General features: G+C 32.3%; 1 protein-coding gene across 1 annotated transcript; it reads right to left on the bottom strand.

The window, feature by feature from the left end:
- Positions 1-11,831: 11,831 nt before the first annotated feature.
- Positions 11,832-12,891, bottom strand: LOC120076407 (dof zinc finger protein DOF1.2-like). The gene has a single exon (XM_039030224.1). The coding sequence runs from the start codon at positions 12,773-12,775 to the stop codon at positions 11,993-11,995; it is 783 nt and encodes a 260-aa protein (XP_038886152.1). The 5' UTR covers positions 12,776-12,891; the 3' UTR covers positions 11,832-11,992.
- Between the last annotated feature and the right edge of the window lie 2,666 nt (positions 12,892-15,557).

Here is a 15,557-nt window from a genome sequence, read left to right as displayed (position 1 = left end):
GAAAGGGATTGGGAGTGTTACTACACTTATTTTCCGGTAATTTGAGATCTTCGAAAAGAATTAAGAAGATAAAAATATTGAAAAAACGAAATAATAAGGATGATATAAGATTTGGAAAAGAAAAGAAAAAGGAAAACTAGGAACATTAAGGATAATATGATTTTTGACCAAAAAAAAAAAATAATAAAAAGTAAAAATAAAAATAAAAATAAAGAAAGGGGAAACAGAAAATTGAAGATACAATGAGATTGAAAAATAGTTTGATCTTATCTTAATATTCAAAGAAATAGGGACAATTTTGTAGGCTATAATCCCATTTGTTGATATTCAAATATAGGAATAACAAATTTTAACTATGACATTTTAGAATTAACAAAAAAAGGTCTCACCTACAACGAAGATGGAAAATTTGTAGAGATTTTTGTGCAGACCATAAATACTTTATTTCATTTTATGAAAGAAAAATTTTATACTCAACTTGACATGTGCATGCACAAGTTCACAATCTTGCCAATTGGTGTAATGGTATTTTTGATATGTTTTTTTTTTGTGCAGAGCCATTTTACTATGGTATATTTCATTACTTAACTTCTCATTTTATTTGGCAGAGTCACCTTAATGCTTGTGGCAGGGTATTTAAACGAATAAAGAATAAGATGAGACTAGAGGCTGCCCTAGTATGGGAGGATGTAGACACGTACAAGGACTACGTCATCGATAAATTCGATGTCAAATTGGTAGATGTTGATTTTGTGTAAACGGCAATGAATATCAGTGAGCATTGGATGGTCCTTGCAATGGACATTAACATAGGTCATATATTCATGTTTGATTCACTTCCATCATACACACCAATGACGAAGTTAGGGACTTGGTTGGAGCCATTGACTGTCATAGTACCATCCCTACTTCACTACTGTGATGTGGATCGTCAAAGCCAAATCCACATCCCGTTGGAAAATCTCGCGACCTATGAACGCCGACATACAGCATGGGTCGCTTGATTGTGGATCTTTGCAATAGAATTACTAAAACATTTGGTGACTAGTGTTGATCCATTCATAATCACTCAGGAGAAAATGAGTGAACATAGGATACAATTAGCGTGTCAATTGTGGGTGAACACTACGTAATTTTTATGTGTATAAAACATGTATTTTTTATGTATGTAAAACATGTATAAAACAATTTTATCAAAGTTCAAAGTTCAATATTATACAATTTATCAAAACATGTATAATTGAGATATTTCTCTTTTCATTATATCAATGGTATATAAAACATTATATCAAAGTTCAAGGTTCAAAGTTCAAACATTGAGAGAGCAAGATTGAGAGATCAAGATTTTGAGAAAGAGCGAGATTTTGATAGAGAGCGAGACTTTGAGAGAGAACGAGATTTCAATATGATTTGATAACAAGATTGTGTTTTCGTGATTTTCAAAAATATTCACTTTCTTTTACAGAAAAAATACTCATACTCCAGCTTATTATTGTTTTTTCTTTATAGAAAAATGAAGATTGCTTACAACTTGTTTTTGTTTACAGAAAAAAAATAAAAAGTATGAAAAACTCTTCTTTGGGGCCTGATCAATGGTATTTATAACATATACCAAAAAATCGTTGCAAGATAAAATTAGTTATAAACGAAACTTGATGAGAGGTATTTGAGTCACGGTTCTGGCATTTGCAGTACGTCACATGGTTGTGAGTGGTTCGCTACAATTTTTGCGGTTATGCCCATAATTCCCACACCGACCACATTTCATTTGTCTGCAAAATTCTCCCCTGGATGGTATTCTTCTCAATCTCCGTCGCCCGACTTGTGCCACAAACTTTGGAGGAAGGATAGTTTTTTCTACATATCCAGGAGCTCCCTTCCATTCAAATATGTGCCTGAGTGGATTTATAGCCTCCGCTATATAAAATCGACTACAAAAACTCTGAATGGGTATGTTTCATTCCTTGGCGGCAATAATTGCATGCAAACATGGGATACCAAGTGAGTCGAATTCCTTACACGTGCATTCCTTTGTGTGAAGATTCACAATACCGTCCAATCGATTATCTCACACGTGGACCCGTTAACAATCAATAGGATCAACCTGATTTTGTCTGCCCTTATCAGCCTCACTTGCCAATCGGGTTTCACAATAGTCAGAGTGCAACGTCGTTCGAGATGCCCAATAATTCCTCCATTCGTAGAACCACGATTGGAGCATTGCTCTAACATGTTCAGTCAAGCATACTATGAGCAATAGTCGATACTCTTTAGTTAACGAATTGAAACACTCTGCAATGTTGGACGTCATGTTGTTATATCTTCATTCTATTTGGTAAACTCGTGACCACTTTGAAGATCAATGTCTTCTAGATATTTCGTGACAAAACCGTCTTGAAAACTACAAAGTTCGTCCTATTTTTTCTAGAACTCTGTCATGCGAAATGCCCTTACTTCATCTCTAAATATCCCAACAACCGTACTATCCTTAAAGTTTGAAATAAGATCCTGTTCTATCTGCCATGTGTACAATCCATGAAATTTCATGGGAAAAAATACACGAATAGCATTATTGATAGACACCATCTGATCAAACACAAACACTAGATTATCGGGTTCTCCGATACTGCATTTCAAGTTCAACATAAACCATTTCCATGATCGATCGGTTTCATTGTCCACTATTGCATATGCTAGTGGGTATAATTGATTGTTTCTGTCCATAGAAACTGCAACCAACATGGTCCCTTTGTACTTTCCTTTAAGTGTGACCCATCAACAATTATCACAGGTCGATAGCTTGCAAAACATCTAATACAAAGCCTTAGTGCCATAAACATATACTTGAAATGCACCTCATCTTCAAGTTATATTTTTAATGCTTCCTCATAAGCATGTAGTATGGAGTATGAGTATTCTGGAGTATCTCTAGTGAGATCATATGCGGCTTCCCTTGCATGCCACGCTTTATCATAACTTATGTTCACACTATAATCTCTCCTCATATCCTTAACGATATGACAAGGTTTTATAAATGTATCCTATTCCTCTAAACTTATCTTTAATTAACTGACCAACAACCGTAGCAGTTGCTTGTCTATGGTTGTGATTCAGAATTCCGATGGAACATATGTGCGAACTGCAGTACTTTGTGATCTTGAATATATCAAACCCTTCCATTTTCACTGCACGAAGGCTTCACTTACAAGTCTCTCTAATACATTTGATAGTGAACAAAGATTTGGTTGACCTCCTGACCCTAAATTCAAAATTTTTGTTAATGGACAAAATAGATTATCGCATTTTCAAGTCCTTTTTACTCAAAAATAGTTGACCAACTTCAACGTCCTCTGTCCCAGATGAATCTGCTGTAGAACAACTCCCCTATGACTTGAAGACATAGATGGTGGAACCACTGAAGCTACTGTAGAATAACACACATCTCTATGATCACAATCCATTTCATTCAATCCTGTTGGTTTCTCATTAACATCCACTGAAGGACCACAACATTACTCTAGATTACCACACTTCATATAGTCAAGTCTAGATGATCTCTCATTACCAACAACCGAAGTACCGCCCAATTCTAAATTCAATCTTGTTGGATTAGTGTGGCCATTGTCTAGTGATAATGTTGATGGTACAGTATTGGTAGACAATGGAATATCATCCTCTTCCCGATGAAACTGATATGATTCCTCGTATTATCTGTCCACAATCATATCATCATAACTCACATTTCGAAACCCCATCATCCTTATTCGATTTTTGCGTTACAGATAACTGAAGTCTACTAAGCTTTTCTTGGAAAAGAAGGAAGCAAACATCATCATCATTCCTTATGTATTGTGGAGGGGCTTCATATTCAAGCTTATATTTAACTCTCATTATAAGATCAAACTCTGAAGAACTGACATTTGTAACTCTGTAAATGTGAGATTTAAGTTCTTCATACTTCAATGTAATAGGCACAATGATTTCTGTTAACTCTCCTGCAATATACGGACTTTCATTCTCATCCCAATCACCTACATATCGAATAAGTAGACACTTTTCTGTCATCCGGTAAAGCAAGAGAACATTTGTCATTAAGTTGTACAAGCAATTGAAGTGTACTCTCGCCCTCTCTTAATCTCGCTCTCTCTTAATCTCGCTCTCTCTCTTAATCTCGTTCTCTCTTAATCTCACACTCTCTCTCTTACTCTTGCGCTCTCTCACTCTCATTCTATCTCTCGCTCTCTCTCTTCCAATACAAAATTTTGTAATGCTACATTTCCAGAAATAAACAGCAAAAATAATGAAACAGACTCAAAATAATGAAACACCGTTCTGAAAAACCTGTTCTATTATGAAAAAGCCTTTTCTTGGAAATCCCCGTTCGAAAAAACTCCGTTCAACAAAACACCATCGAAAACCAGAGAAGTAATCACCGTTGAAATGGAGTTTAGAGTTTAAAGAAATCACCATTGTATTATGTTCAGGTATTATTGATTTGAGGCTTCAGTCGTGAAAATTGTCAAATCATTCGTACACCGACAAGTAATCACATCAAACCAGGGAATTTCAAGCGAGAGCGAGACTGTTTAACCAGATGAGAGCGAGACTTATAACGTGAGACATTTGTTAGGGGAATTTACGTAATTTGGTACGGCGACGATGTCAGCAAATGGTCAATTGACATTATTTTTAAAAAATAGTTTATTTGACATTTTGGACCCAAAAAAAGGGGTCATTCGTACAAATTTCGCAACGAAGGAAAGATGCCTTGTTATAACTCTTATGTTTCCTATATTTACTAAATTTCTAACTGATATTTTGACTGATGCTGAAATTGGTTAAATTTACCAAATATCTCGATTAATTATCACTGTATCCTTTTTTTTTTTAATTATTATTATTATTACTACTGCTACTATTTTTTTTATTCTTCCTTTACATGGTTTCTTTCTACCGTTCTCTTGTAATGATATTCATGACCAATACAAATTTCGACTACTTTAGTGAAGTTTTCGATTGGTTTGAAATGGAATTATTGAAACAATAAAAGTACTTAATGTTAATCAATTACAAAAATAATCTTCCAATAGTGATTCTTAATTTTTTTAATTTAAAAAACTTAAATTTATAAATACCACTTAATTGAGAAAAATTATTTTAAAGAATAAAACTGTTAAAAATATTTTGAAATATAATAAAATGAGATAGTCTATCAATGATAGATGATAGTAGTCTATTAGTGTCTATCAATTTATCAAATATTTTCAAATATAGCAAAATTTCGCTATATTTATAGACAATGACATTTTGCTATATTTGAAAACAACTCCGACTTAATTTATTGTTTAATTTTAATTCCTCTGGTTTGTGTTTGGGTTCAATTTGAGAGGATTTTAATTTAATTCTTATGAATTCCCTTGTCACATTATTAATATATTAACAATTTTTGTTTCTTACAATGCAGTTTTTTTCTCTTTACATAGCGAAGAGAATATAAGTTGTTAACATTAAGGTTAAGGTTTGGACTAAGGTTTTTCTCAATGCCAAGGAATTAAGGATATCTAGGAATTATATATCTGGAAATAAAATTACTAGGAATCAAGAATGACTATGTTTGGTTGTGTATGGAAAACAATGCATGTAAATAGTATGTGTGGGAATTAAAAATAATTATGTTTGATTGTGTAGGAAATGTTATCAACTTTTCCTGAGAATAAGTAATACATTTGTTTGGTGTTGCATGAAAATATTATTAAATCACCCAAGTAAATGGTATTTTTGTTTAAATTGTGTGATCACTTTCAAAATTTTGTGCAATTATAAAGCATATAATTAATAAAAAAAATTGTCTTAATTGATTTTAAATAATTAATTTGTGAAGTTTTATTTTTATTATGCAATTATTAAAAACAACCTTAGGCAGCTACACTATATTTTATTCCAAAAATCAAATATATCAAAGTATAAATACTAAACGTAGACAAAATAAACATTTATATTATGTCAATATTCGTAGTTACAAACAAGAGTACAGTGCAACATTCATTCAAAATGAAGATACTTAGCAAGCACTAACATGCTAGCTCAAAATAAGGAGTACACATCATTTGATAAGGGCCTGTCTCTTATACACATCTAGATGTGTATAAGAGACATGTATATCATGTTATAAAGTCTCCTATTACATAGAAGATACTACGATATTCCCACAGTTTAAGAATGAACGTCTTCTTGCAAAACCTCTATTATGAATTCATATCTTTCATCATGTGGAATATTAAAGAAATAATCAATCTGAGATTGGTCTTTAGTGATAATCTTACCCGCCCTCACCCTTTATCGAACACTTAATCCATCTACCTTTCTAATTTCACTAACTAATGAGTTTCGACGTGCTTCTCTTGTAGACTCTCGTTCAGCTACTTGTCGATAAAACATAGCAAGTTCTTGAATGTTATCATTAGCGCTTGAAAGATGACTGTTCATAACATTCTCAAGACCATTCACTACCGTCACCAATGGGTCCATACTTCTTGCTCTTTTCTTACTAGACCTATTTGATGTATGTGTACTAGTTTGTACATTTTCTGTCGCTTCACTCATTGAGGTAGGTCCATCCACTTCTTCCCCTCCAACTATTGGTGGTCAAGCACATAAAAACCATCCATTTTTCTCCAAAAAAAAAAAAAATTATTGTCCATTTCCTGCTCTACTGCTTCAAACATGTCAGCTGGACCTTCTGCATCAAGTCCATTGGCTCTATCTTTTCCAAAAATAATGGTTAACTGTTCATAGAACGAAAAAGACTTGTTTTTCAGTTCTTTTGCATTTGGATGACTCTGTGAAAACAAATATAAATCAACTTTTAATACATTTCAACAATAACATGATAACAATACACTAGTAATAAAAAAATCTATATTTACCTTTACCCATTCATCAAATATATCTTTTTCTACTTCTATACACTTTTCTTTATCATTCCATCTGAAGCCACTACAATTTGGGCCTAACATTTTAGCTATTGTGTTGTACTGCTCCTTCAACAGTTTAACTCTAGACTCTATGTGTGGTTGAGCCTTAGCATCACAATTATGAATTTTTTCAGTCATCCATTTCTCTATTTGATTGAGAAATCCTGGTTTGAAAGTACCATTATCAACCTTCCATGTGCCAATGCTAGATAACTCCAATAAGCATTCTACTAATTTTTCATCTTCTATCTTACTCCACATGTGTTTCGACCTACTCGAGCCAGTTGTAGATTGTTTGTTGACATCCATATCTATGATTCACATCACATATTAGACTATTAAAACTCAAAACTTCACATATAACATAGTATGAAAATCAAAACATACATCACATATCATAATTATGAAATAAGTAGCAATATAGTAGTTCATAATGTTTCATAAAATCTTATAACAAGGTGCATGTTTACATCATAATAATACATCCTAGTATTAATATTTAATGCCCCTCCACTCCTCAAACATCTCAATTGCTAAATTATCTCTCCAATTTGTCCATTCATTTGAACTCTCAACATGTGTTATTCGATCACTATCCATGTCAAAAGTACTTGAATGAATGTCTCCAACTTCATCTTCTTCTAACGGATCTACAGGCATTTCTTTTCTTATAAGATTATGAATGAGACAACAAGTTGTAATAATGCAACATTGAACTTTTACTGGATAATAAGATTTCCCTCGAAGAATAGCCCATCAACCTTTTAATAGCCCAAATGCTCGTTCTACTACATTTCTTGCAGATAAATGCTTCATATTAAAAAATTCAGCTGGAGTTCTTGGTTGGTATCCTTGCATCCAATCATTTAAATGATATCGTTGTCCTCTGTAAGGAGCCAAAAATCCTTCACCATTTGTATAGCCAGCATCACATAGATAGTAACAACCTAAATACACCAACTAAATACTTGAGAATGTATGTACAAAATGTTTCTAATCCAAACTACATACCAATCCTAATATCATACATATTACCTTTTGGAATCTTTAATCCATTCCTCCTAGATATAACATCTCGTAAAACTCTTGAGTCAGAAGCTGAACCTTCTCATCCAGATAAAACATAGATAAATTGCATATCTTGGGAGCAAACTCCTAAGATATTAGTAGCAACTTCATTCTTCCTGGTTCAATACCTAGGTCTATCAAGAATACCCACATTGACTTTAATATAGGTTTCATCTAGTGCACCTAGACAATTCTACATACAAGAAGACTCTAAATTAATTAAACCACCTATTAATATTTAAACATGTGTAAAACTATAAAACAAAAATTACCTTAAACCACTTCCATTTTTCATCCAAGCAGTTGGTAGGAACATGCTCAGGATGTTTAAGTAATAACTCATGTAGTCGTATCACAGAGTTCAGAACTATATTAAAATGTCTACTAATTGTTTCTCCTGAACGGGCAAAATATCGACGTATAACTCTATTTTTAACGTCATGTGCAAGGATATGTAAAAATATTGCAACCATCTCCTCAACTTCTACATGTGTCGTGCCTCTTAATTTGTCAGTTGCTTTAAGCATATGACATAATATACTAAAACATCTCCTATTCATTCATGTTGTCTCGAAACATGCTAAATCACTCCCATGTATTAGACGAAAAGAGTTTAATTGTCTAATTCGATGCCTATAGAAAGAACTTCCACTCATAATTCTGTTACGTGTTTGTCCTTTATACAACAGTATTACTACCAATAAAAAAGATGTTTTCATTGCTTGTTTTATTATCTCTAAATATGACAACAAGACAATAAGAATTTTTTGTTCAGTAGTTGAATATATGTCATTCATATCTGCATGATAAATGAAATGTTTTATCCATCATTAGTTAATTATAATAAACAATTTTTAGAAATAAATCACAATGTAGCAAATCAACTCATTCAATATATCAAAAGAGAACAAAAAAACGTGCAGAATGAATAGGATCCTAGTTACTTCAATTTGAACAATTAAGAAAAGTAAAAAAAAAAAGGTAAAATCAAACAATCCATCAAACATATTTTAAATTTCACAAAACCAAAACTCAATCGAATTAGATAAGAAATCGAACAAACTCCACCAAATAAACTAATGAAAACGATGCAATAATTATATTATGACAGCAATTGATAAAACTACAAAGGCAATTCATGGTTGCCAAAATCCTATAGTCACTCTCTTGCTTAGGAAGAAGAAAGGATATGGATGGATATGGATATGTCATATATATTATTTAGAAATTAAGAGACATGGGCATTTTTATGTCAATAAAAAGAAAGTGTGTGGATTCAAAGTTTTGACTTGAAGATTGAATTAATTGGGTGATGGTGATGATTCAGAGAGACAATAATTCACCCTATTTGATTTTTGTAGTGAAGGATAGCAATTTTGGATCATCCTGAAGTATATTAGGTGGAAGTGTTCAGAAACAAAATCAGAACGCAATTCACGAAAAAACTCAATTTACTATTGAAGTTGAGTTGTTTGATACTCCATTTAATAGTTTTTAGAGTTCAAGAATCTATTAAACACAAAATTGAAAATTAAAAAAATTCAAATAGAAAATCAAGACACTTATTAAACAAATAAACACATACATGATAGAAACTCCCTTGATTCCCCCTGCAACTTCCATACAATATTCTACTAGAAATAAAGGCAAAAGTTAAGAAGCTGTCATAGAAGTAACATGTGCATCAACGCAACACAGAGTGTTTTGTTTCATACAATTCAGGGTTCCAAAAACAGGAGAAGTTTAAAAAGATCCAAACTTAAAGTTCTGAGACTCACAAGGTTTCTTTCTTACACAACCCCATTTCACCTTTTATAGGTTTTTGGAGACTTTTGTTTATGGGTTTTTTTTTTTTTTTTCCTAATTGAAGATAATGAAAAAAATAAGAGAATGATATTAGAACAATATAATTGAAAAAAACAATTAAAAGAGAATGCCAATATCCTTGATCAAGAGAATTTGGCTTTAATGACTGAGTTTCAGAAAAAATTCCCACATTTGGAACAGAGAAAGTGGTGAGAATCATCAAAGGGTGATATGGTTTTATCTCTCTCTAGTTGGGGTGAGAAGTTCTTAGTGTTTTCTAAATATATTGAACTCTTTATTCAATATAAATGGTGAAGGATATGTAATATCATGGACATTGTCAAAGAAACAAATTAACAAACATGTTGAGTGCACTACCAAACTGCAAGAAAAACAAATTAACAAACGTGGCTATTCTACTATTGTTGTTAAAAGATAGAAAAACAAATAATGAAAACAAGTTTTCGCTTATTTCATTAGATAGATCCTAATTTGATTTTTGAATGAGAAAAAAGACATAAATGGAGATTGAAAGAATGTAAGTATCAATACGGGAGCAGAAAATCAGTTCAATACAGTAGGAGGGAAGTGCCAGCGAAACGAGAGGAAGAGAGATGACAGCAGCAATACTGAACCAGAGAGATGGCGGTAACATTAAATTGCTGGAATGAAGGAAAATGGTGATAGAAAGAGGAAGAAGAAGTGAAAACCCACACTTCTCAATTGGTATGTAATTCTTTTACTTGTATGGCTAAAAGATGTCTCGGAATTATTTTTTCCAAGATAAATAAACAAAGTACACCAACCAAACATAGGCTTTGTAAGCCTATTCCCATTCCCACCCTTTTTTCCCTCCAACCAAACAATCAATAAGAGTTCAAGACATATGTGAAGGGCAAAAGGGTAAAAATTAATTTATTCTAGATGATGACAACAATGAAAGAGATAAATGAGTTAAATTACTTGAAACATTGAGGAAGCGTTTGAGCCACTGATTTGGTTATTATAATTAGTGGGTTATGAGAGTCAGTTGATTATAACCATTATTAGCACTAAAACTAATTTTTTTTTTTTTTTTTTGAGAAATAGTAAACACTGTAGCAAATTAGAAAATATATTATGAGAGAAAAATAGTAAATATTATAGTAAAAAGAGTTTTAAAATAACATTTACTATACTAATTATAGTTTATAAACGGTGTTACACACCATTACCATATTTGGTGCCCCAAACGGTCACTAATACATAAAAACTAAGGGAATTTTTTTTTAAAAAAAATATTTTTATATCAATTTTTACTCTAAATTTCAAGTTCTTCGCATAAACCTCAAACTTAAGTTCATGTTACAATTAGAGATGTTTAAAAAATAAGGACGGGGATCGAAGTAGGGATTCTCTACGGGAAATTTGTGAAATCGGATTCTTCGTGGATAAAATTGTCGCAAATTTAATTAACTTCAAACTTAAAAGAGTATGGTAAATTTTACTCTAAATTTTGCAAAAACATAGGTACATTACTTTAGGTTAAAAAAATTAGTGAATGAATCAGCAAGGTTTACGGCATAAAGTAAAAATTGAATTTCCCCCTACAACTAATTGAACTTTCACATCTGGCTTGTAATTAATGTTAATTGTTAGAGCCATGAAATTGAGCCGCTAAAAAAGTTGTTCCCAAAGATTGAAATAAATTTTTTAGCGAAAAAATAATAAATAAATAAATCAGTATAAATTAGGCATAGTCTCACAAAGGATTTATATATAAATAAAATACTAATCTTTCTTTTTTCCCACTCGTCGTCTTCGCTAAGCTGTGTGTGTTAAAATAAAAAATCCTTTTCACTTCTCAGATTTCTTGTGAATTCAAACTTTGACTTTTTCTTTCCCTTTTATAGTTGCAGGATCTTCGACTAAATAATACACAACAAGAGGATCTTCAAAATTTAATGAAAATTCGTATTTGATGAGCCATTGCCATAAATCACAATTAGCTCTTCTCTTACACTAAGTTTTTATTTTATCATATAGTTTTCAATGTAACAGTTTCGAATCCCATGTAATTTCTACCATGGAAATTTCTTAGTATAGACTATATATATCTCTTTCACAGAAGAATATGAAAAATGTATATAAATGTAATGATATATTTAGAAATATTCGACATTATTTACGGCTGCAAAGTCGAATGAGCTCCAATTATCCCCCACTTGACAGAACTGATCCGAGACCCGCAAATAATTCGCATTGTAATTGTAAGAAAACGAGTCCAATTCTTGAAGTTGTTCTTGTATTTGATGTGATGGCCATAGTTCTTCATCAATACCCAATTCTGTTTCTAACCCAAATGGAAGATTCTCGTAATTTCCCGGGATCCCCTGTTTTTCTTCTTGCGCTTGATTTTCTTCATCGAATAGCAAATCTGAGAGACCTTCGAAGAAGATCTCGGAATTCTCCAATGGGTCAACAGATTCCGGCGAGCTGGTCAACGTCTGGGGCTCACTACTGGGAGGACTATTCAAAAATCGGGCGAAAACAGCGGCGAGATCGATATCGGAGGCATTGGAGGAGGAATCGGTGATTTGGGTAGAAGCGTCGGGTTTTGTAGGACGGGAGAGGGCGGAGGATCTTGAGGACTTGGTACGGCGGGTCTTGCGGCAGCCACCACCGACGGGGACGTTGCGGAGGGAGCCACCTTTGGTCCAGTAGCGGCGGCAGGATTTACAGAAGTATCTGGGTTGGGAGAGGCTGTAGTTGTTGTAATAACAGAATTTGGTGTTGGGGGAGGCGCAGCGGGGGCAATTTGGGGGTGTTTCGAGATGGGGTTTCCATTTGCGTTCGAGATGGGAGGGGAATGGCGGCGGAGGAGGAGGAGGGAGATGCGACGGCGCGTGGGAGAGTTGGTGGTGGTCTGACATTGGTGGAGAGAACATTGATGAGAAAGAGAAACAGAGAGAAGAGGGGGGATGTGAAGAAGATGGAGGAGAAGAAGGGAATTATGTAGAGTGAAGAGAAACGTGGGCGGTTGGAGAGTCGTTAGGACCAAGGAAGGGTGTGAGCGTGTGTATGGAATTTTAAAACAATATTATTAAATGATGATATTGAATACAATGAAAAAAATATATATATTGAAGTCAAAAGTAAGTCACCTTTAAACCAACCGTATTTAATATGGTTTTCTTTGTAAAAAGTTAAAGGTTAAAAGTTTGATCTCTACCCTAACCTTATAATAGAAGAAGTTTCCAGTTTTAAACTATAAACAATTTCAAGAATCAAAAAATCGAGCCCCTAGAGAAGAGCAATATTTATGTGCATTTTGCATCTGAAGATGCACTAATCTTTATATTGTTGATATAGGTTAGAGACTTGTCAACCTTACATTGTTGATATGGATGTATTCCTTTACATTGCCTAGCCTCGCAATTATCCAACAAAAATTTGTCTACTTAATCATTATCCTATTTTCTTTATGTATAGCAAAAAGGGATGCATGAGATTAAACAAAATTTAAAAAAAAAAAAAATTATAATTGAACCATTTAAAAAGATGCACAAAAATAAGTGGATAGTTACAAAATGCATGGAAGTATTATTACTATTATTATTCCAGATAATATGAGAGCAATGTGAGGTTCATGAATATAAGAGGCGGAATGGCCGTGGCATGAAGGTCCCACGTGGCTTATTTTCATTCGGTGCAGTATATTATTGAAAGTGATTGATGTTTGATTAGTCAAGCCTCACTTGGTAGTCGTTGAAAATTTGTGCACAAAATTACTCTTCCATTCTCGGCCCTCTAAATCATCTAAACCACCTGGTTTCAAATAATTTTCATCATAATTCTTATTATTTTATTTTATTTTCCCAACAATGAATGCAAGTTTGAACAATAAGAGTAAGTCTTTTATCATTATAGAAAGTCTTGGAAATGAAATTAGTTTGTCATGTAAATATTATCTAATTTAAATGATGCAACTTAAAAAAGTCTCGTTATAAATAAAATATATTTCTAATTAATACTCCAACTTAAATTAGGGAACATAAATATAATTATTCTTCTTTTTTTTTTTATTTGCACTTGTTGCATCAGTTCTAATTAATACAACTAATTTTTGGTGTCTTAATGAAATATTATTGGATCCTTATGCATCATATAAAATGTTACTATTTGAAATTGAATTTTGATTGGACAATATATCAATATAAGTCACAGATCAATTAAATGAGTTCATAAATTACACCAACCATGATCAAATATTATATATATAAATCAATTTTTGTAAGTCCACAAATTTTTTATTAAGTTCATTAGTTATGTAGCTTTGATATTCTTCATAGTTTGTAACTTTGTAGAGTGAGGAACATTAATTTCTTAGTGGAATGGTATGTTTTAACCAACAGAATTATGCTCGTGTTTGCTTTATAACATGTGAACTAATTATACAATAAGATCACGTTTTTACACCACGAAAAAAGTAATAAACGAATGGTAATCTTAAAAAATAGATCCAAATGAATTACATTTGTCGTTTACTTTGTTCTCTGTATTTGTATTGACACATGGAACCCACTGCCCAACCTATAATTAAAAAAAATACAAACTGATTGACGAACAGAGGACGATCAATCAGTTTGCGTTTTGAAATTACTTATCATCACTATTATCGTTAGTGTACTATTACAGTATGAGAAACATGAATATTCTACATTTACTGTTACAGTAACAATAAATGTAACATATTCATAATTTGAAGCGAACGTGATAAGAAACAAACAATTACATTTGCGATTCTTACCTATTACGATCGATCTATCAATAAAATTTCATTACGATTACACTTTTTTTCATTACGGACAACTAAACCTTGCCTAAATGTCAATTTATATATGTTGCTTATCATTTGTTTATTTTTAGAATATACTTGTTTTTAGCATCATTTTGACGGCAATAATTTCTTTTATCTTATAATAATTAAGAAATCAATTAAGAAAAATATTTATTTCTCAAAGTTTAGGGTTGTACAATATTTAAGACAAGGACAAAATGGTAATTTTGAATGGAAAGATGGTCGGCACGAATGGGAGTGATACAGTGTGCTTCCAGTTGTGGATTTAAGGAGAAATATTAGGAATACTCATTATTTAATTAATTAATTACATGCAAACGTAATAAAGCATGTTGCAATGCACGTGATGAAACGGGTTACGTGGCGTATCTTCGTTTGTATTAGTAACTTAAATTACACAGCGATTAAATTAAATGACTTTAATCTACTTAATTATAATTATGTTATTTAATCCTAGGTTACGCGTCTCTTTCAGATTAATTATTGTCAAATAATTTCTCTAAGGGGGCTGTTATTTATATGGTTGACTTCCAAATTTATTATAAATTAATCCTCGATTTTGTAAATATTTAAGTAAAATGGAGATTAGATTTAATATTTTCTTTAAATGCTGAATTATGAAATATATTAATGGAATCCCCCCTCCATAATCATTGAGGAGGTGACATGTGGTGGAATCGAGGGTCTTATTTTCAGTATTTAATTTGAGTTCACATCTATTTAATTTATTTGAAAAAATATCAATTATTTTCGCCAAAGCTTTGGGATTTATATCAATCTAAATCTTAAACGAAAAATTGTATCAATTTAAATCATGAATTTTGAGATTTTTATTCATTTAAACCCCAAACTAATAATTATATCAATTT

The sequence above is a fragment of the Benincasa hispida genome, chromosome 4, assembly GCF_009727055.1.
Source record: "Benincasa hispida cultivar B227 chromosome 4, ASM972705v1, whole genome shotgun sequence".
NCBI classification, from domain to species: domain Eukaryota; kingdom Viridiplantae; phylum Streptophyta; class Magnoliopsida; order Cucurbitales; family Cucurbitaceae; genus Benincasa; species Benincasa hispida.
Note: the sequence above shows the minus strand (reverse complement) of the source record. Positions and strands in the feature narration are given on the sequence as shown.

Excerpts from the sequence above, each read along its gene's own strand:
- LOC120076407 (XM_039030224.1), bottom strand. The coding sequence starts at position 12,775 with ATGTTCTCTCCACCAATGTCAGACCACCACCAACTCTCCCACGCGCCG.